Source organism: Eumetopias jubatus, unplaced genomic scaffold (genome assembly GCF_037043125.1).
Source record: "Eumetopias jubatus isolate StellerSeaLion01/CBP00866 unplaced genomic scaffold, mEumJub1_p1.0 scaffold_9, whole genome shotgun sequence".
NCBI lineage: Eukaryota > Metazoa > Chordata > Mammalia > Carnivora > Otariidae > Eumetopias > Eumetopias jubatus.
The window spans coordinates 58644676-58666606 of NW_028274815.1; the positions used below are offsets into that span (position 1 = coordinate 58644676).

The 21931-nt window shown below is 35.7% G+C and overlaps 1 protein-coding gene across 1 annotated transcript in view; it reads left to right on the forward strand.

Annotated features, from left to right (window-relative positions):
* The window catches only part of WDPCP (WD repeat containing planar cell polarity effector), a 281366-nt gene that overhangs the window by 68440 nt on the left and 190995 nt on the right, over positions 1–21931 (forward strand). The window contains exons 10-11 of the mRNA XM_028089705.2: positions 8519–8707; positions 12125–12248. Coding sequence (XP_027945506.2) covers positions 8519–8707; positions 12125–12248 — 313 coding nt within the window. The remainder of the gene's footprint in view (positions 1–8518; positions 8708–12124; positions 12249–21931) is intronic.

The following is a 21931-nucleotide window of genomic DNA, read 5'->3' on the forward strand; positions in this document are numbered from 1 at the left end:
TCTGCACGGCAAAGGAAACAGTCAACAAAACAAAGAGGCAACCCACAGAATGGGAGAAGATATTTGCAAATGACACTACAGACAAAGCACTTATTTCCAAGATCTGTAGAGAACTTCTCAAACTCAACACCCAAAAAACAAATAATCAAGTCAAATATGGGCAGAAGACATGAACAGACACTTCTCTGAAGAAGACATACAAATGGCTAACAGACACATGAAAAAATGTTCAACATCATTAGCCATCAGGGAAATTCAAATCAAAACCACATTGCGATACCCCCTTACACCAGTTAGAATGGCAAAAATTGACAAGGCAAGAAAAAGCAAATGTTGGAGAGGTTGTGGAGAGAGGGGAACCCTCTTACACTGTTGGTGGGAATGCAAGTTGGTGTAGCCACTTTGGAAAACAGTGTGGAGGTGCCTCAAAAAATTAAATATAGAGCTACCCGACCCAGCAATTGCAGTACTGGGTATTTACCCCAAAGACACAGATGTAGTGAAAAGAAGGGCCCTGTGTACCCCAATGTTCATAGCAGCAATGTCCACAATAGCCAAACTGTGGAAAGAGCTGAGATGCCCTTCAACAGATGAATGCATAAAGAAGATGTGGTCCATATATACAATGGAATATTACTCAGCCATCAGAAAGGATGAATACCCAACTTTTACATCAACATGGATGGGACTGGAGGAGATTATGCTAAGGGAAATAAGTCGAGCAGAGAAAGTCAATTATCATATGGTTTCACTTATTTGTGGAACATAAGGAATAACATGGAGGACATTAGGAGAAGGAAGGGAAAAATGAAGGGGAGGAAATCGGAGAGAGAGATGAACCATGAGAGACTATGGACTCTGAGAAACAAACTGAGGGTTTTAGAGGGGAGAGGGGTGGGGGGATGGGTGAGACCGGTGATGGGTATTAAGGAGGGCACATACTGCATGGAGCACTGGGTGTTATAGAAAACAATGAATCTTGGATCACTACATCAAAAACTAATGAAGTATTGTATGGCGACTAACAACATAATAAAATAAAATAAATAATAATTAAAAAATAAAACTTGTCAGTTTCATAAAAACACTTGAGATTTTGACTGGGATTATGTTGAATCTATAGTTCAATTTGGAGTGGAATGACAGTTTAACAATATTGAGTCTCTCAGTCTATGAACACAGTATCTCTCTGATCTCTCTGTATTTATTCAGATCTTTTAAAATTTCTCAGCAGTGTTTTTTAGTTTTAAGTATAAAATTCTTATATATATTTTGTTCATGGTTTTGGGTGCTACTGTATTTTTATACTATACACTAAAATACAGTATAATATTTTTAATTACAATTTTAATTTTTCATTGGGATTATATAGAAATAAAATTTTAAAATATTGAGCATACAAGCAGAGAAAGACAATTGTCATACGGTTTCACTCATACATGGAACATAAGGAATAGTACAGAGGACCACAGGGGAAGGGAGGGAAAAGTGAAAGGGGGGAAATCAGAGAGGGAGACAAACCATGAGAGACTATGGACTCTGGGAAACAAACTGAGGGTTTCAGAGGGGAAGGGGTTGGGGTAGCCGGGTGATGGGTATTAGAGTCCATAGTCTCTCATGGTTCGTCTCCCCCTCCGATTTACCCCCTTCATTTTATCCTTCCTACTATCTTCTTCTTCTTTTTTTTCTTTAGGACTTTCTGAGATGACTATGATGATGGCAATTAAAAACAGTTTTACATCTTATTATTTAACCTCTATGCCTTTTATTTTGGTTTTCTCCCTTATTACATTAGCTAGGATCTCTAGTACAGTATTAAATAGAAATGGCAAGAGAGGATATTCTTGCTTTGTTTTTTATTTTATTTTATTATGTTCTGTTAATCACCATACATTACATTATTAGTTTTTGATGTAGTGTTCCATGATTCATTGTTTGCGTATAACACCCAGTGCTCCCTTCAGTACGTGCCCTCTTTAATACCCATCACCAGGCTAACCCATCCCCCCCACACCCCTCCCGTCTAGAACCCTCAGTTTGTTTCTCAGAGTCCATAGTCTCTCATGGTTTGTCTCCTCCTCCGATTTCCCCCCCTTCATTTCTCCCTTCCTACTATCTTCTTTTTTGTTTTACCATATACTGTATTATTTGTTTCAGAGGTACAGGTCTGTGATTGAACAGTCTTACACAATTCACAGCACTCACCATAGCACATACCCTCCCCAACGTCTGTCACTCAGGCACCCCATCCCTCCCACCCCCCACCACTCCAGCAACCCTCAGTTTGTTTCCTGAGATTAAGAATTCCTCATATCAGGGCACCTGGGTGGCTCAGTCGTTAAGCGTCTGCCTTCAGCTCAGGTCATGATCCCAGGGTCCTGGGATCGAGTCCTGCATCGGGCTCCCTGCTCCTTGGGAGCCTGCTTCTCTCTCTCTCTCTCTCTCTCTCTCTCTCTCCCTCTGTCTCTCATGAATAAATAAATAAAATCTTTAAAAAAAAAAGAATTCCTCATATCAGTGAGATCATATGATACAAGTCTTTCTCTGATTGACTTATTTCGCTCAGTATAATACCCTCCAGTTCCATCCACGTCGTTGCAAATGGCAAGGTTTCATTCCTTTTGATGGCTGCATAATATTCCTGTGTGTGTGTGTGTGTGTGTGTGTGTGTGTGTGTGTGTGTGTGTGTACACACATACACACACCACACCTTCTTTATCCATTCATCCTTGATGGACATCTTGGCTCTTTCCACAGTTTGGCTATTGTGGACATTGCTGCTCTAAACATCGGGGTGCACATACCCCTTCGGATTCCTACATTTGTATCTTTGGGGTAAATACCCAGTAGTGCAATTACTGGATCATACGGTAGCTCTATTTTCAACTATTTGAGGAACCTCCATGCTGTTTTCCAGAGTGGCTGCACCAGCTTGCATTCCCACCAACAGTGTAGGAGGGTTCCCCTTTTTCTGCATCCCTGCCAACATCTGTCATTTCCTGACTTGTTAATTTTAGCCGTTCTGACTGGTGTGAGGTGGTATCTCACTGAGGTTTTGATTTGGATTTCCCTGATGCTGAGCGATGTTGAGCACTTTTTCATGTGTCTGTTGGCCATTTGGATGTCTTCTTTGGAGAAATGTCTGTCATGTCTTTGCCCATTTCTTGATTGGATCATTTGTTCTTTGGGTGTTGAGTTTGATAAGTTCTTTATAGCTTTTGGATACCAGCCCTTTATCTGATATGTCATTTGCAAATATCTTCTCCCATTCTGTCAGTTGTCTTTTGGTTTTGTTGACTGTTTCTTTGGCTGTGCACAAGCTTTTTATCTTTTTGAAGTCCCAATAGTTCCATTTTTGCCCTTGCTTCCCATGCCTTTGGCGATGTTTCTAGAAGAAGTTGTTGCGGCTGAGGTCAAAGAGGTTGCTGCCTGTGTTCTCCTTTAGGATTTTGATGGACTCCTGTCTCACATTTAGGTCTTTCAACCATTTGGAGTCTATTTTTGTGTGTGGTGTAAGGAAATGGCCCAGTTTCATTCTTCTGCATGTGGCTGTCCAATTTTCCCAACACCATTTGTTGAAGAGACTGTCTTTTTTCCATTGGACATTCTTTCCTGCTTTGTCGAAGATTAGTTGACCATAGAGTTGAGGGTTCATTTCTGGGCTCTCGATTCTGTTCCATTGATCTATATGTCTGTTTTTGTGCCAATACCATACTGTCTTGATGATTACAGCTTTGTAATAGAGCTTGAAGTCTGGAATTGTGATGCCACCAGCTTTGCTTTTCTTTTTCAACATTCCTCTGGCTATTTGGGGTCTTTTCTGGTTCCATACAAATTTTAGGATTATTTGTTCCATTTCTTTGAAAAAAGTTAATGGTATTTTGATAGGGATTGCATTAAATATGTAGATTGCTCAAGGTAGCACTGACATCTTCACAATATTTGTTCTTCCAATCCATGAGCATGGAACGTTTTTCCATTTCTTTGTGTCTTCCTCAATTTCTTTCATGAGTATTTTATAGTTTTCTGAGTACAGATCCTTTGCCTCTTTGGTTAGATTTATTCCTAGGTATCTTATGGTTTGGGGTGCAATTGTAAATGGGATCGACTCCTTAATTTCTCTGTCTTCTGTCTTATTGGTGTATAGGAATGCCGCTGATTTCTGTGCATTGATATTATATCCTGCCAATTTACTGAATTCCTTTATGAGTTCTAGCAGTTTTGGAGTGGAGTCTTTTGGGTTTTCCACATAAAGTATGTTATATCATCTGCAAAGAGTGAGAGTTTGACTTCTTCTTTGCCAATCTGGATGCCTTTGATTTCTTTTTGTTGTCTGATTGCTGTGGCTAGGACTTCTAATAATATGTCGAATAGCAGTGGTGATAGTGGACATCCCTGCCGTGTTCCTGACCTTAGGGGGAAAGCTCTCAGTTTTGTGTCTGATCTTAGGTAGGAAGCATTTAGTTTTTTCACTGTAAGTTTTATGTTGTTAGGTTGAGGAAGTCCCCTTCCATTCTTAGTTGCCTGAGATCCATTATCTTGAGTGGATATTGAATTTTTTCAGATGCTTTTTTTGCATCAGTTGAAATGATTATATGTTTTTTCTCGTTATGTGGTGAATTATATTGATTAGTTTCCAGCTGTTTCAGTGGCCTTGCATTTGTGGGATAAATCTCTCTTGTTCATGATATATAATCTTTTTAATATATTGCTGGACTTGCTAATATTTTTGTTAAGGATTTTTGTATGTGTTTATGGGAGATATTGGTCTATAGTTTTCTTTTTCTTTTCATGTAATTTTGCTGTCATTTTTTATATCAGTGTAATGCTAACATCATGAAATGAGTTGACAAGTGCTCCCTCTTATATTTTGAGTTGTGGAGAGTTGATATTATTTCTTCTTTTGATGTTTGAGAGAATTCACCAATGCAGGCATCTGGGCATGCAGGTTGTGTGTGTGTGTGTGTGTGTGTGCGCGCGCGCGCGCGTGTGTGTGTGTGTATGCGTGTATATGTATATAAAGGTTCTTTAACTATGAATTCAAATTTAAGTAACACAGAGTCAAATTATTTATTCCTTCTTGAAAGAGCTTTGAGAGTTTTGATCTTTCAAAGAATCCATTTCATTTAAATTATATTTATTTGTATAAAGTTATTCATATTAATCACTATTATTTTTTAATGTCTGTAGTTCTATAGTTTTTATTCTTGATTGTGGTAAGTCGTGTCTGCTCTCCTTTTTATCAGTTTAGGCAGATATTGGTCAGTTTAACTGATCATTTCAAAGAACCAGCCGTTGATTTCATTGGCTATTCTTTATTTTCTATTTCTTATTTTTATCATTTCCATCCTTCTATTTACTTTAGGTGTAATTTGCTCTTCTTTCCGTAGGTTCTTAACGTGGAAGCTTGGATTGATTTTAGATCTTTCTTCTTTTCTAATTAAAACATTTAATGCTAGAAATTTCCCTCTAAGTACTGCTATAGGTACATCTGACAAATTTCAACGTTATATTTTTATTTTTATTCATTTCAAAATATTTTTAAATTTACTCTATGATTTCTTCTCTATTTTTATTTATCTTTTTAGTAATCTCTACCCCCAACATGGGGCTGGAACTCACAACCCTGAGATCAAGAGTTGTATGCTCTACTGACTAAGCCAGCCAGGTGCCCCTGTGATTTCTTCTTTAAATCATACTTTGTTTACTTGTTTGTTTACAATTTTATTTATCTGAGAGAGAGACAGAACACAAGTAGGATGAGGGACAGAGGGGGAGGGAAAGGGACAAGCAGACTTCCTGCTGAGCAGGGAGCCCAATGTGGGGCTCCATTGCCGGACCCTGAGATCATGACCTGAAACCTGAGCCAAAGTCAGATTCTTAACCGACTGAGCCACCCAGGCACCCCTAACTCATAATTTTTTTTAAAAGAATGTTGATTAATTTCTAAATGTTGGGAGATTTTCCAGACATCTTTCTGTATTGATACCTAATTTAATTCTGTTGTGGTCAGAGAACCTACTCTGTATGTTTTCAAAGCAAGTAAATTTATTGAGGCTTGTTTTATCACCCTCAATATGTCCCATCTTGGCTGATAGTCTATGTACATGTAAAAAGAATGTGTATTTTGCTGTTGTTGGGTGAAATATTTTATAAATGTCAGGTCAGATTCATTGATAGTGTTTTTGAAGTATTTTCTATTTTTGCTGATTTTGTTTACCTGTTCTCTCAATTAGTGAGAGAGAAATGCTGAAATCTCCAATTATAATTGTGGTTTTGACTTTTTCTTCTTTTAGTTCTGTCTCTTTGCTTTATTATTTCAGAACTCTGTTACTAGGTACATTTAAGATTGTTATGATTTTTCATGACTTTTCAACTATTATAAAGGTATGGAATTTTAGTTTATTTTTATTTCAGCATTTTTAAAAGTCTTGCTGTCATCTTTTGGCTTGCATGATTTCAGAAGCAAACTTTGCAATTTTTCGTATCTTTGTATGTGTGTCCTTTTCTTTGGAACAATTATTTATAAATACAAATATTTATTATAAATGTAAATAAATAAATATAAATAAAATATATTATAAATAAATATAAATAAAATATATTATAACTATATATAAAATAAATACAAATAAAGAACAATTTGATTTTTCCTTCTCTTGCTAGAAGTATTGCTTAGGGTATAGATGGAGTCAACAGATTTCAGATATTTTTGGTTTCTTGTAAAGTTCCTACACATTAGTATCTACTGCCAAGGAACCACCCTGATTTATGAGGTCTTCCAGTGCTTGACTGCAGGCTCATGAAGGCTTTTGGATAGTACCAACACAAAAAGAATAGTGAGGTTTTATTGCTTAGTATAGTCAGGGCAATTCCCCAGATTCCCTTTCAAGTTGAATTCTGTCAGATACAGCACAAATTCTCATTTTGATGTGACTTGAAGTTAATATGAAGAATTTTGGCATCTTTGTTATGAACTAATACTTTTTAAAATTCTAAAACCTATAACTATTCCAGTTAAATAATGATGATGATAGCAATAAAAAGAATTGCAGTAATATTTTATATACTTTACAGCTTACAAATCATTTCACATACATTTTCTCTTTTAGCTTTATGATTATTTGTATTGAGAAGTTTTTAAAGACTCACTTTAATCAGTAAACATTGGCTGAAGAAAAAAGATTTTATAGCCAGCCATTTTTGAAAGATTAGGAAAAAAATAACTGCTCAAAAGCCCTAATACTGTCATTCAATTACACAGAAATTCTTAGTTTCAAATGAGATCAAGCATATATAAAAAATGATAAAATAAAATTAGAACAAAATGACCCACTTTTTTTTGTAGTCTTGTTCCTCTAAGATTAGAAGTAGATTTTCTTGGGGCACCTGGGTGGCTCAGTTGGTTAAGCGACTGCCTTCAGCTCAGGTCATGTTCCCAGGGTCCTGGGATCAAGCCCCACGTTGGGCTCCCCGCTCAGCAGGGAACCTGCTTCTCCCTCTCCCTCTGTCTCTCCCCCTGCTTGTGCTCTTGTCTCTGTCTCTGATAAATAAATAAAATCTTTAAAAAAATAGATTTTCTTTCATTTTAAGAAGGATAAACAAATGTGTTTATATTATACCAAGAATATTTCAAAGTAAATATTAGTTGTGAAGGGCATCAGTAGCAGGATTAATACTGATCACTTCTTACTTCAATAGAAAAGAATAGTCTTGGGGCACCTCGGTGGCTCAGTCGTTAAGCGTCTGCCTTCGGCTCAGGTCATGATCCCAGGGTCCTGGGATCGAGCCCCGCATCAGGCTCCCTGCTCCGTGGGAAGCCTGCTTCCCTCTCTCCCTCTCTCCCTGCTTTTGTTCCCTCTCTCGCTGTCTCTCTCTCTCTGTCAAATAAATAAATAAAATCTTTAAAAACAAAACAAAACAAAAAGAATAGTCTTTAAATGCCAATATAAGATAAATTGGTATGTAGTATCTATGAAATAATTGTCAATTGAGAGTACCCATTAATAAAACAGACTTAAAATTATTTATATAGTCATATTTGTCATGGATATTTGTATTTACTCACACCCATACCAAAGTACGTGGGGCTGACAACTAAAAACAACTTAGAACTGATGAAGCTGGTCAACAAGAATTGTGTTCATATCAAAAACCTGTCTTTAAATCTATAAAACAGAGGCCCAACAACTGATGAGAAAAATAGAGTTAGCTATTGTGGTCTACCTAAACATTCTTCTCATGTTTATGCATTTTTAGTGTAAGCAGTTTGATTATGTGGAGTATAAATTAATTAATGCTGAATGATAGGCATGAGATAGATGGAGTTGGTTGGTAGCTGGTATTCACAATGAAGATTTAACCACAGAATCACTACTGGCCTTGCCAATCCCACATTTTTAGCACTTATGCAAGAAATGATTACTGTTTTTTTCCTTTATGGAGGTATTAACTCTGTTTTTGTTAGTCTATTTTTTATTTTTAAAACAATCACTTGGTTTTACTTTTTTTGTGACAGGTATCTTCACACGAGGACAGCTGGGCCTGACAGACATCATTTTCCAGTACATTCACTGTGATGAGATCTATGAGGCAATAAACATCCTGAGCAGTATGAACTGGGACACTCTGGGTCACCAATGCTTTATCAGCATGAGTGCCATTGTAAACCATCTTCTTAGACAAAAACTCACTCCAGAGAGAGAAGGTCAGCATGAAATATAGTTCATAAATGGATTTTGTATATATATGAAGTACATTTTATTGAGTCAATTATCTTTTGAGTATTTTTTGAGTTATGTTATTGGAGATTGAAAGACTAAAATGTTAGTGCCCTATTAAAACTGACAAGATCAGATATGAGATAATTATATGGTACTTTTTAGTATTTGTGAATATAAAGAGTAAAATTTTTGTATGTATCTATGTTGGAACTCACAATGCAGTCATTGTACATTTCAGTCTAAGTTCATGTGTGGAATATGCTCAAATTTCAAACTTTAATCAAGAATTTCATGGACTCTTGGGGTGTCTGGGTGGCTCAGTTGATTAACTGTCTGACTCTTGATCTCAGCTCAGGTCATGATCTCAGGGTGGTGAGATGGAGCCTGGCGTTGGGCTCCACACTGAGCGCGGAGTCTGCTTGTCCCTCTGTCTCCCCCTCTACTCCTCCCCCTGCACATGCACACACACTCTCTCTCAAATACATAAATAAATAAATCTTAAAAAAAAAAAAAAAGAATTACATGTATTCTCTAGGGTCTGGTATACAAAGGGCCCCAAACAAAAGTCCTTATTCTTCCTTCACTTTAGACATAAACATTTTCCTCTCCCACCCCAAGTCTTTTGTCCAGAGAATAGTCCTAACCACTGATTTTGTGTGTCTGTGTCTGTGTCTGTGTGTGTGTATGAGAGAGCGAGAGAGATCGAGAATGGTACCTCAGCCAGCTGCTCTTTGTTGTCATTCTCACCGGTGGTTCTGATAGCCCTCTGCCGGCTCGATTTCTCCACTTTCCCTCAGCAAGTAGTTCTGTCCACAGGATCTCAGATAAGACACTGTTTTGTCTCTCTCTCTCTTTTTTAAGTAAGCTCTACACCCAACATGGGACTTGAACTCATGACCCTGTGATCAAGAGTTGCATGCTCTACCAACTGGAGCCAGCCAGGCACCCCTCAGGATACTGTTTTAAAAGGGGGGGGGGGAATAATGTGCCACATACAATAATGAAATTCATTTTTAGATTTGTTAATTATCCAGTATATGTTATTTTTCTTATAAGTTATTTACTTAATGTAAAATGCACCTAAATGTTCTTGCACTTGTATCTTTATTTCAAATCTTTGCAAGAATCATTGACGTTAATGATAAGTCCTAGCCAATGAGAAACTGTCCCTAGGTAATTTACAAGATAGAGAAAACAGGAGATATGTCAAAAGGTCTTTGCTGAAGAGCTTTTTTTCCTCCTATTTTCTTCGAAAGTTTATAGATTTTCTTATTCCATTTTATTACATTTCCAAAGTAAACACAGTGTTTAGATAAAATTCTATACATAACCTTCGTTGTAGTCATTTCAGAGGGCATGTTCCCTCAGGAAGTTCACATCATGGGACTTGTACCAACTCACAGGAGGCCCGCAATAAATATTTATTTAATGTTAATTGAATGTGCTTTTCGGAGGTAGTCCAATCCATCTATGGAGGGTCCAGTATTTCTACAGTGAGAAAATGCCTAGCATAGACAGTGCTTGGCCTACTGTAGGTACTCAAAGAATATTAGTTAAAAATAAAAAGAAGAGTATAACTCCACAATGTTAGTATTACTGTAATATGTCTGCCTACAGAGTTATCTCAAGTACTTATTTCTTATATTGGTACACTCTCAAGCTTAGGTACATAGTAGGAAAAAAAAAGGCAGAGTCCATAAAGAAAGCCTGTTATGGTATACACAATCTATACAAGAGATCCTAATTTACAGTTGGAGAATCATAGAGAGGATAAAATATTGACTGTCACTCAGGACACTGAGAAATTGCTAGCACCTTGGTGAATTTGTTTGTAAGAAAGATTATTAGGGAATTCACAAGTGGGCATTAGCAGATTCTTGCTTTAATAAAAGATATTTTCAAGGAACCATTTTGGGAAGATAGGGAAATAAAAGGCTTGTATGATACCACTGTATTAAAACACTTGCATGATACTGGGTTATCAGAATATGTACATTTTAAGTAGGTATATGTGTTATTCCCCAAGTAACTATAAAATACATTTGTAAAACGTTCAGAATTCTTCTCTTTTGGGATTTATTCTATCCAAATCTAACAAATTTGATGTGGTAATTTGTTTTCCTTTTATTAGTGGAACTCAGTGAGCTCTTTTATTTGTGGCTGTGTTGTGGTTATCTTTGAGATCTTCATTTCTGCCTTAAACATCAAGCTGGGCTATCTAATGAATCTGTAACTGTGCTGGGAGTTATGAGTATTTCATGTAGGCTCAAACATTTCAGAAGTACATGCTGTCTAGAAAACAAGCAATGGCAAGAGGATCTGGCTTGTTTTCACAATAGTGTTGCTGTATTCAATTTTAATCTAAATTGACTGCTGCTTTGAAAGAAAATACCCCTAAAGTTCATCTTACTTTACTCTCTAGATTTGAGATTTGAAAAAAAGAAATTACTAACAACTTAGCCAAGTCCATAGCAATTACTCTGATGAGGTATTTAATACTTTCAAACCTAAATATGCCTAAAACTAAAGAGTTTTGCTAAATAAGGAATTGTTTATTCAATCCAGCGCTGGTAGCATAAAAATCAATGGAGTCTTACTGTGAACTGTAGTGTTCTCATACAACTCTCACCATTACTGTAATTATATAACTTCTAGGTATTTCTGGGAGAAAACACAACCCCAAAGGCATGGCATGGTAAAATCATGAAGCAGGCAAAATGTGCCTTTTTCTCCCAATCTCTAGCCTTCTGGTTTATCAAAACTTGCTCTCCAATCCTTTTTTCCTAGGAAGGTGTCAGTTGACCAAGAGGGGATTAGCATGTCATCCCTCCCAGGGGTATTAGCTTTCACACTTGGACAAAACCAACAATCTTGTTTTTTAGGATGAGATTTAGGGAAGGCATGGGGACTTTCACTGTTTCTTTAAAATTGTCTTAGAAAGGTATTATTACTCCAACAGGGCTATTTTCATTTGTATTATTTCAAAAACACTTCTAATACTTATTTCAATTCCCAATGTAAAAGTTTGTTTTCTCCTTTCAGTTAAAGGGTAAATGTTGAGCACACTGTGAGTTGATTTTACTGGAAATACTAGTTCAAACTGTGTTACTTTGATGAGTCACTGTTTTAATTATCCATTTGTGGTGAGAGGTTGGTTCATTATGGATTTCTTCAGTTTTGACAGCTTTTTGTTGCTCAGAGTCATTGTCAGCTTTGCCTCAAGTGAAAGTTTATACACAGGTTTGTTTTTGTACCAGCTGTCATATTTTAATTTCATCTTTCCTGCAACAAGCTCACATTTCATCCAAGTTTGCAAAACCTGACTGACTGCAAACATGAGTATTCTGTTGTAATTGAAGGAGTTTCACTTGTTTTAGTGCTGCTATGTTTGAATTCCACAGCACAGCTTGAGGCAAGCCTTGGAACCTTTTATGCTCCAACAAGACCACTCCTGGATACAACTATATTGGAATATAGAGACGAAATCAGCAAATATGCAAGAAGATTCTTCCATCACTTGCTCAGGTGAACAATATCTTGGAATTGATGAGTGTCAGACTAATTACCTATTTAATGAGTCATTTTCTTTAATTAGAATATTTCATAATATGGCTGTTTTCTAATAGTCCATTTCCTAAGGAAAAGAAAAACAAATCTTCTCTTGATATTCTTTATTTAATTTGTTTTTGTTTTCCTTTTAAGGAATATATTTGAATATTGTTTAGGGCTTTTACATCATCAGTACATTTGACTATAACTTCCCCTTTAATATGAAAGCAAACAATACTATGTAAAGTCAATTTTTGGGGGGTAAAGTCAGTTTTAAAGTATTATTTGTGCTCTTAGCACTAGAGAAATGTTTTAGTTTTAATTGAAGCTAAAAATATGAATGTGCTATAAAGCTCTGAGACAGTCATTGGTTTGCTTTACTTTCAGAATTACTGTAGAAGGATTTGTCGATTGTCCTTTCATACAATGTGGCAAGTTCCTAATTGCACTGTGCCTCATTTTCTCTGCTTTAAATGGGTATAATACATTTCTTTAATCTTAGGGATTGTATGAAAAATTGGATAATAATGTCAAGAAATCACTCTGAGTAAAAGACTATAGAAGTTGAAGGGCAAGTACATATAGCATATTCCATATACATAAAGTTCAAAAAATGGATGGATGGATGGAAGGAAGGAAGGTGAATGGATGGAATTAGATAGATGATGGCTAGATAGTTTAGGGATACATATAAATGTGTCAATGCTATAAATAAAAGCAAGGAAGTGATTAGCACAAAATTTAGGATAGTGTAGGATGGGTTAAGAGAAATATAATAGGAATAGGCACATGGGAGCTTCCAAGGTATTAGTAATGTTCCATTTTTTAAGATGAGAGGGAATTATACCAAGGTCCATTAAAATTATTATTCTTTTAATTGAATATACATGTTGTATACTTTTATATATGATGTGTTTTATAACAAGAAGTAATAGAATTACCAACTTCATGTACCAAAAGGAAGTATTAGGTCGAGTTGAATGTAGAGTTTTGATTTCATTTATAACCTGATATAGTTCTTTTTAACTCTTTCAAGCAATTTCATGTGTAGTCTCTCCTTTTTTTCTCAGAACAACTCTGTAAGAGGGTATTATCATTTGACAAATAAATAAACTATTAAGTGGCACTTTAATCTTTACCCAACAGGGAAACCTTTGGAAAACAGTCTTTTTAGAAACTAAAAAATGTTAATATATTGCTTGAATTACAATCTATGATTGAATCTTGCCTTTTTATCTGAATGACTTTAGCATATTTCAAGAAACTCTTCATCCTGAATGAGGCATTTTTCTACGTGTGAACATACGCCAAAAATATTGGGGCTGGTGTCACATTTATTTGGACATAGGGCTTTGTTCTTTGCTCTGACTATATTTTGTTTTCCTTGTTTCTGGGGAAAACTAATGAATTCACCTCCTGCCTGAAGAGCCCAAAAAGATTAATTTGAATGAAACAGATGTTTTGGAGGCATATTCTTGGTGGCCTCGCTGTCTGGCTTCTCTGACTTTATGCAGTGATTTAGTTGTGCATGAGCCTTGCATTTCAAAATGCTGGGCCCTAGGATGCTCATATCCTGCTGATGTTCACACATTCTACTAATGTGCAATTTTTTGTTTATTAATTTTTTCCTCAAATGCAGTATTCTAATTATTTTTTGGAATGTATTTTGATGAGGTGACTATTATTGTTGTTGTCATTATTATTAGACTTTAGCTTTTCTGTGTGGTTATACCTGGAATTGAATGTTTTTCCTTGGGGTATACTGCGTTTTTCACGTTTTCTTTTTTGCATGCTTTGCAATTATTTCAGTTATAATGAGTGTTTATTAGTTCTTTTGACAGTAGGCCATGTATAACATTATGAAAAAAGAAGAGTAAGTTTAGAAGAAATTAAATGAAATAGCTTAAATTGGAATTATTTTTTTGTTTAATCTGCTGCCAGGAAGTTCTCCTACTTAGGGGAAAAGGAACATGCCAAATACTTTTTTGTATTCGCAGAGTGCTAGAATTACATTACAACCTGCACCTTGTCTAGCTAGTATAATACTCTAAAAAAGTTATTAGATAATGGAATAAGTCCTAAACAGTAAAGACTATCATAAAGAATTTTAAATTAAAGATGAAGAAAAGAGCACCATGCAGAGTAGGGGTGTACCTAAGGTCACTAATTGGTAAAGCTGAGGACTGAGGTTGCCTGAGTCCAGATTAGCCTCTTTTGATAAGGAATAAAATATTACACTGATTTTAATTTCATACAGCATATAAAGTGTGAGGTCATAGTATGAGTTTGTGATAATTGACAATTATCTATGTGGGTTATTAAAAATTTTTTGCATATAATTTTGTTTTTATCTTGACATTAGAGGAAGACCATGGGTCTTTTTGTCTTTTCTTAAGTTATCTTGACAGCCTTCCTCCAAATCCAAATGAATCTAAACTTTAAAACTTATTTCTCATGTCCTTTCTTGATACCTTTTTGTATGTGTTCAAAGTGATAAATTTTCATAAAGAAATGCTTCCTATAAATGTAAATCATTGCTCTTAACATTGAAGATAGAAAGCAGAGGTACAATATTGATATGATAGCTAAATAAAATGTTTACTGTAGTAAAATTTTAAATAGATGATGCAGTCTAATTCATAAAATCATTAAGCTGGAAGACACCTATCTATAGAAGGTGTGTAAAAAAAATTCAGTGTGTTTTCCTTTACTCTCATATTCACACTTCTGAAACCAGATAGGCGGGAGTTTTTTTCCCCACACAAAGTGATTTTCTGACACCTGCTAGATGTCCTACAATTCAATTCAGTTCTGACACTAGCCAGAGTTAGCACAGACCCCACATATAAAAGGATCAGTCCCACAGTCCTAGTGTCCCTACTTCAGCTGCCATTTGCAAGTAGTAAGTCCCTGGGTTACCCACAACTTCTGTCCAACTTGGCTACAAATTGGAGTTTCCTGCTACCCCTTCCTTCCTCAGTTTCACATAACCCAGGAGAGCAGTTTACTTACTATTGCTGGTATTTTAAAGGATGTTTTAAAGGATACAAGTGAACAGCCAGATGAAGAGATGCATAGGGCAAGTTATATGGGGGAGGATGTGAAGCCTCTTTCCCTTTCCAGGAATGCCACCCTCCCAGCACCTCCACATGTTCACCAAGTTTGGAAACTCTTTCAACCCAGTCCTTTTGGATATTTATGCAGGCTTCATTACAATAGGCATGATTGATTGAATAATTGGCCATTGGTAATAATTCAATCTCCAACCCCTCTGCCCAGCCCCAGGTCTGGGGGTGGGACTGAAATTTCCAATCTTCTAATTGTGTGCTTGATTCCACTGACAACCAGCCCCCAGCCTAGGGGCTGTCACAAAGTCTTCTCTGTAATATAAACTCAGATGGGCTGAAAGGGACTTGTTATGAATAACAAAAGATTTTCCTTTCAGTTAGGAAACTCTAAGGATTTTAGGGGCTCTGTGCCAGGAATGGGACAAAGACCAAATATATATTTCTTATTATAAATCACAATGTCACAGAGGTAAATTCAGCTGTCTAAGCTAAGTTCAGAAGTTGGTTGTTCATTTCTCTGTCCTCAGGAAATTGAATAGTCCTCCAGAACTACTGAATAGGAAAGTGTTAACAAGTAAGAGCTTTTCATTATAAATAAAAAGAAACTGTAATAGGAACTCCTAGATATTGATGAAATAAAAGGGCCAACATTTCAAGTAAATGTGCCACATATGAAGCTTATTTTACTAACATGGAAATATAAAGGATTAAAATTAATTTTTTCTACTTATTTCCCCTCTTAACTGTAAGACTACTGTTTTTTGACTCAAATGGTGTTAGGTGATTATGGCACAGAGTCATGCTTTTCAGTTCTTATAAAATAGTAAGCACAATGTTGGGAAAGAGAGCTTTATTGCTTAGAAATAAAAATACTATGTGAAATATTTGAGGCAGAATTTACTGATGTCTGCATTTTCCTTTGCACTGCAACAAAAAATAAGATGAATTGATAGAAAGGGAGATGGATGGATATGTGATAAAACAATATTGTAAAATGGTGATAGAATCTAGGTGGTAAATACATTCTTTCAACTTTCCTAGATGTTTGAAAATTTTTATGATAAGGTGTTGAAGGGAAATATACATTATATTGGAGTCAATATTTATATTTAGAGTTCAGGAAAAAAAGGGTAGTGTTTTGGAAATTATTCTTAGCTTTTGGAATGGTTCTTAACTTATGCAATAAATATATATGACAGGCAAAAAGAAATCATTTGTGACTAAAAAAGTTGTTAACCAATTTGATTTCTAAATGGCTTTTTCAGTTACATTTTTCACTAATGGAGCATACACAGTAAGTAAACCATTATGTGAAATCAATTCAAAGAATATGAATACTAGGGGCGCCTGGGTGGCTCAGTTAGTTGGATGACTGCCTTCGGCTCAGGTCATGATCCTGGAGTCCCTGGATTGAGTCCTGCATCAGGCTCCCTGCTTTGCAGGGAGTCTGCTTCTCCCTCTGACCCTCCCCCCCCTCATGTGCTCTCTCTCTCTCTCTCTCTCTCTCTCTCTCATTCTCTCTGTCTCAAATAAATAAATAAAATCTTTAAAAAAAAAGCATATGAATACTAAAACAGTTACCTAAGGATATTTAGGGAACAAGACAATATTTGCATGGAAAAACTTCCCGGTCAGATCATCTAAAAATGGTGGATAATATATTTAAAATATTTGCTTAAAGCAAGGTTGAGCTGGCAGGAAACGAAGGGAAACACTCAGGTTGAAATGACAAGGATGCTTGATTCTACAAGTGAGCAAACTCTCAGTTTGCCTTGAGGGCACGTGCTGGCACTTGGCAGGGAGGAACTTGGTTTACAAAGGCTTTATACTTAAGAGTATAGGAGACAAAGCCTAGGGCTCAAGCGGAGTGGGAGATTGGATCCAAGATCCCCACATCAATCTAGTACCATTGAAGGGTAGCATCGTCTCTGAACCATAAGAGAGGAAGGTATGAATGGCAAGAAGGAATGGTGGGCCAAAAAGAATATTAAACTTGTGGGAACACAAAAATCGATAGTATGAAACATAAACACCAATGTCTAATTCAAGGGGTTCAAAATTAAGATAAAATCCTGAACAGTAACAATATATAAATCAGAAAATGAATGGAGAAGTTAAAGCATTCTATGGTCTTTATACTTTCCAAGAGGAAAATAGAGATACTGATTAATACTAGATTTTATTAAGTAAAATATACATGGTAGAATTTCTAGGGTAATCACTAAAAAAATAGAAATTGAGTACATTTCAAACAAATATAGTGAAAATGTTGGATGAGGAAAATAATTCATCCCGAAAGAAGGCAAGAATTGGGGGAGGGTACAGCATATAGGGGGAAGAAACATTAAAAAAAAAAAACCAACAAACAGAAAACACACAATGAGGTGTAGAAATCAATTTTAAAAATAGTCATTATCAATGTAAGTGAGCCAAATTTTTCATTTGCAGAGATTGTTGAAACAGATTTCTCTTGTAAGTTTTTACAAAAGACATGTAAAACAAATTTAAAAACTAGAGAATGGGAAAAATTATACTAGGTAAATACCCAAAAAAAGAGCTAGCAATGTTATAGAAATAGTCTTTAGAGCAAAATCATTGGTAGAGATTACTAGAGATCAATCTCGGCAGAAAAATCGATTCACTAGGAAGATAAGACAATTCTAAATGTGTAAAACATAGCTTAAATACACATGAAATAAATTGATAAATCCACTATCATAGTTGGAGATTTTAATTCCTTTCATATGGTAATTGATAGATTAAACAAATCAAATATCAGTAAGGAAATATAAGATTAGAACAATATAATTAAAAGCTTGATTTATTGGACATGTATAGAGTACTATATACAACATTGGAGACTATACTTTTTTCATGAACGGACAAAAACATTTTTTAAAATTGACCATGTCCTAGGCCATAAATCCTTGAAAATTTCAAAGGATTAATTAGTTGTCTTTACTCAGTAATTAATTACTGAGTGCCACATGCCAGCACTATTGTTAGAACTAGGATGATAGCAAAGAACAAAACAGAGACACATACAAAAATCTATGGCATCATAAAGTTTACATTATAGTGAAAGAAACAATATGTAAATACGTAGGTAAAATACATAGTATATTAGATAATGATATGTTCCACAAAGATGAACAAAGCAGGGACAGTGGATAGGGAATATTGAATGGTGGAGTGGGTGGACTGCAGTTTTAAATAAAGTTGTCAGGGAAGGCCTCACTAAGAAGGTGAACTCTGAGTTAAATCCCAGCAGTTTCGTTGGAGCAGTGAACAGAATGGCAGAATAATAAGAGAATGGAATGGGTCAGAAAGGTAGCAGGTGGCTTGGTAATATAGGACTTTGTTGCCTATCATAAGGAATTGAGATTTTTTTCTCTTGAATAGTAGGGGAAGTCAGTAGATGACTTGGAATCAACGAGTGAATAGATGACTCAGATGCTATGTCAAGAATAGACTTTTGAAGGATAAGGGCATTTGGAAGTCTACTACAATAATTGAGTGAGAAATAGTGACCATTCAGAGCAGGTTGGCAGCAAAAGGAATGAGGACAGAGTGGTTGGATTTTGGGTATATTGAAGGTTTTGCTGACAGTATTTGCTGACAGACTGGATGAAGAACATGATAGAGAAGTCAAAGATGACATCAAGTGTTTGGACCAGAGCTACTGGAAAAATTGAGTTGCCATTGACAAGATTGGTAAGACCGCAGAAAGAACAGGTGTGTGGGAAAGGGACCTGAGATTAGTTTTGTACGTGTTGAGTTTGAGTGAGGAATTCAGAGGTGAGTTCTGAAGCAGAATTATAAAGGGAAATACATAGCCTTAACTGTTGATGATGGAAAAGAAGAAAGACTCAAAGAGCTATGCAATTTAAGAAAATTTTAAAGTACCAGTAAAATAAACTCAAAGTGGAAAAGACAATAATAAAAATATATTCAGAAATCAATGTAACAAAAAAGCAATAAGAGGATTAATAAAGCTAAGCACTTGTTTTTTGACAAGATTAGTAAAATAGAAAAATAGTGAACAGTATTAGGGATATAAAAGGGACCTAATGATAGACATACCAGAGGATTTTAAATATTGAAATAACCCTGTTTACTATGAGCAACTTCATTACACAAAACTTGAAAAATTTAGGTGATTGGACATTTTTTAAGAAATATAAAAATAACCAAAACTAACTAAAAAAGAAATCAAAGATCTGAATAGCTCTATAACCTATAAAAAATTAAATTAGTAATTAACATTTTCCCATGAAGTAAGCCACAGTCCCAGGATATTTTAACAAGTGAAGTTCCATCACTATACTCACACAATTTTTTCTTTGTTGTTTTTCTTTTAGTCCTTTTTTCAAATGTATATTTATTTACATAGTTGTAATTATTGAGTACATGAAATTTTAAAGAAAAGAATCATTTTTGTTGATTCACTATGATGGCATTCCAAGAGGCTTTTACTCTCTTTGATATGGTACTCAGATTTAAAAGATTTATTGTGGCCTTTAGAAAGTGGTCCACACACATATGAACACTTTTTTTTTTTTTAAGAAAAAACGTGAAAGAATAAAAAGGGAAAATAAGCAGAAGGGAACAACAGAAAAACCTCAAGCCCTTTAACTAAAAGCACCTAGAACGATGTGCTTTTATACATGAAGGAGCTGGTTTTTATGTGGGCCCAGTTAGGGCTGGCTGGGAAGAAAAACTTGGGTATGGGGGTACTTTGGATTTCTGCCAAGGGGTGAGGGGCCTCTACCATAATGGCAATTTGAAAAAAAGTAATGAAGCTAATCAGTAAACTAGGATACCAAACAAAATCGGCAGAGTATAGGTAAAAATAAATTGAAGGCCATTTCATGAACAAATTTTATATACTTGGCTCTTCCTTAAGATTCCCCTTTTGTAGTTAGTCAGGGATGTGGCCCAAACATTTAAACTGCATTGCATTTGGCAGTCTGGCATTCCTACCGCATTACTTCCCTGTATGTAACATACCAATGAAGTTAAGTCCTTAAATTTTGTTTCTGTTGCTCACATTCTCTCTCAGATATTGTATCTAAAAATCAAAAAGGGTAAAAACTGCATTGTTAAAGAAAACCATGATTCTTTGGAAAGCTATGATAATAACCATTCTGTTTTACTAGAATTACTGTAATGGCTTTAGGGAACCCTCTTTTGTCCAGTGTGAGAGAAATAGACAAGATTCATTGTAGAGATCGAGCTAAGAGTGGGGACGGTCTGTGTATTAGACATCACATTGAATGGATGAATCTTAAACTTTTCTTAGTCATTAGTCATTAGTTATCTTTTCATCTGTGATGTACAAAATTTGTTTTCCACCAAAATTCCAGTTGTCTTTTCAGAACTGTTTGTCACTCTCAGTTTCTCTTGATGCAACTCCCCACTGTTTTCTCTGGTACTCTTATTCAATGAATGATATTCTAGGACCTGGGTAAAAGGCCATGTTTATGAGTGAATGAATTGTGTCTGCAGACCTGACTTTTTTTTTTTTTTAAGAGAGATAGAGAGAGAGTAGGGTAGGAGGGGCAAAGGGAGAGGGAGAATCTTAATCATGGAGAGCCTGGCTTGGGACTCAATCTCATGACCCTAAGATCATGACCTGAACCAAAATAAAGAGTGGGATGCTTAACCAACTGAGCCACCCAGGTGCCCCCTGATCAAGGCAGTTGTAGGCTTCAGACCCTAGAATGGCCCCGGCTGATGGCCTCCTCACACTTCTTGTCAGGAAGTCTTAGTCTCTTTCATTTGGCAGAGAGGGATTAAAAGACTCTAGGACCTGTTCATATTCCCTGTATTAAATTAATGACCTTTAGGTACCTTTGAGTATAACCCCTAGCAGCAGTTGGTATGTTCTAGGGATTAATGTGGACACTTCTATTACAAAGTTCCAGCTGTATTAAAGCTGAAGGATGAGGACAGCCTTTACCAATGTGGTAAAAATCAAAGATGTCTTACTATATAGTGAAGGACATGCATGGTATGCGCAAATTGTAGCTAGTAAGAGAGAGATGATGATTCTTGGCTATTGACACTCATGAGTGCCTTGTAAAGTCTAGGAGAAATTCTGCTTTGTTAGATATTCTGCCTTGTTGAAAGGCAACATGCAGAGAAAATACAACCAACAGTTTATTAGGCAGATGTTATTACATTTGCAGATCTCATGGCTCAGGGAAAGACCATGACATACAACGTATGAACATTAATAAACCAATTTCAGAATATGTCTACCTTTATATGAAATACATTTGCTTCCTTTGTGTTTGATAAAGTGTATACACAACTTTAATAATTCTTCATCCTTTTATTGTGTATTTAAACTTCACAGAACTCAAAAAAACTATGAACAGATGATGTAACTTTATTTCTGATTATAGTAAGTACTCTCACCCATCTGTCTCCTTCTGGAGGAAACAAGATAAGTACCATTCTGTTCCTAGTTTTTGAATTTTCCTCTCTTCCCATTCCTTCCCTACTGATAACCATGTTCAAATAATAAAATAATACTCAGCTTGCTATATATTCTGATCCTTATTAACTATCTCATTACATTTGCTA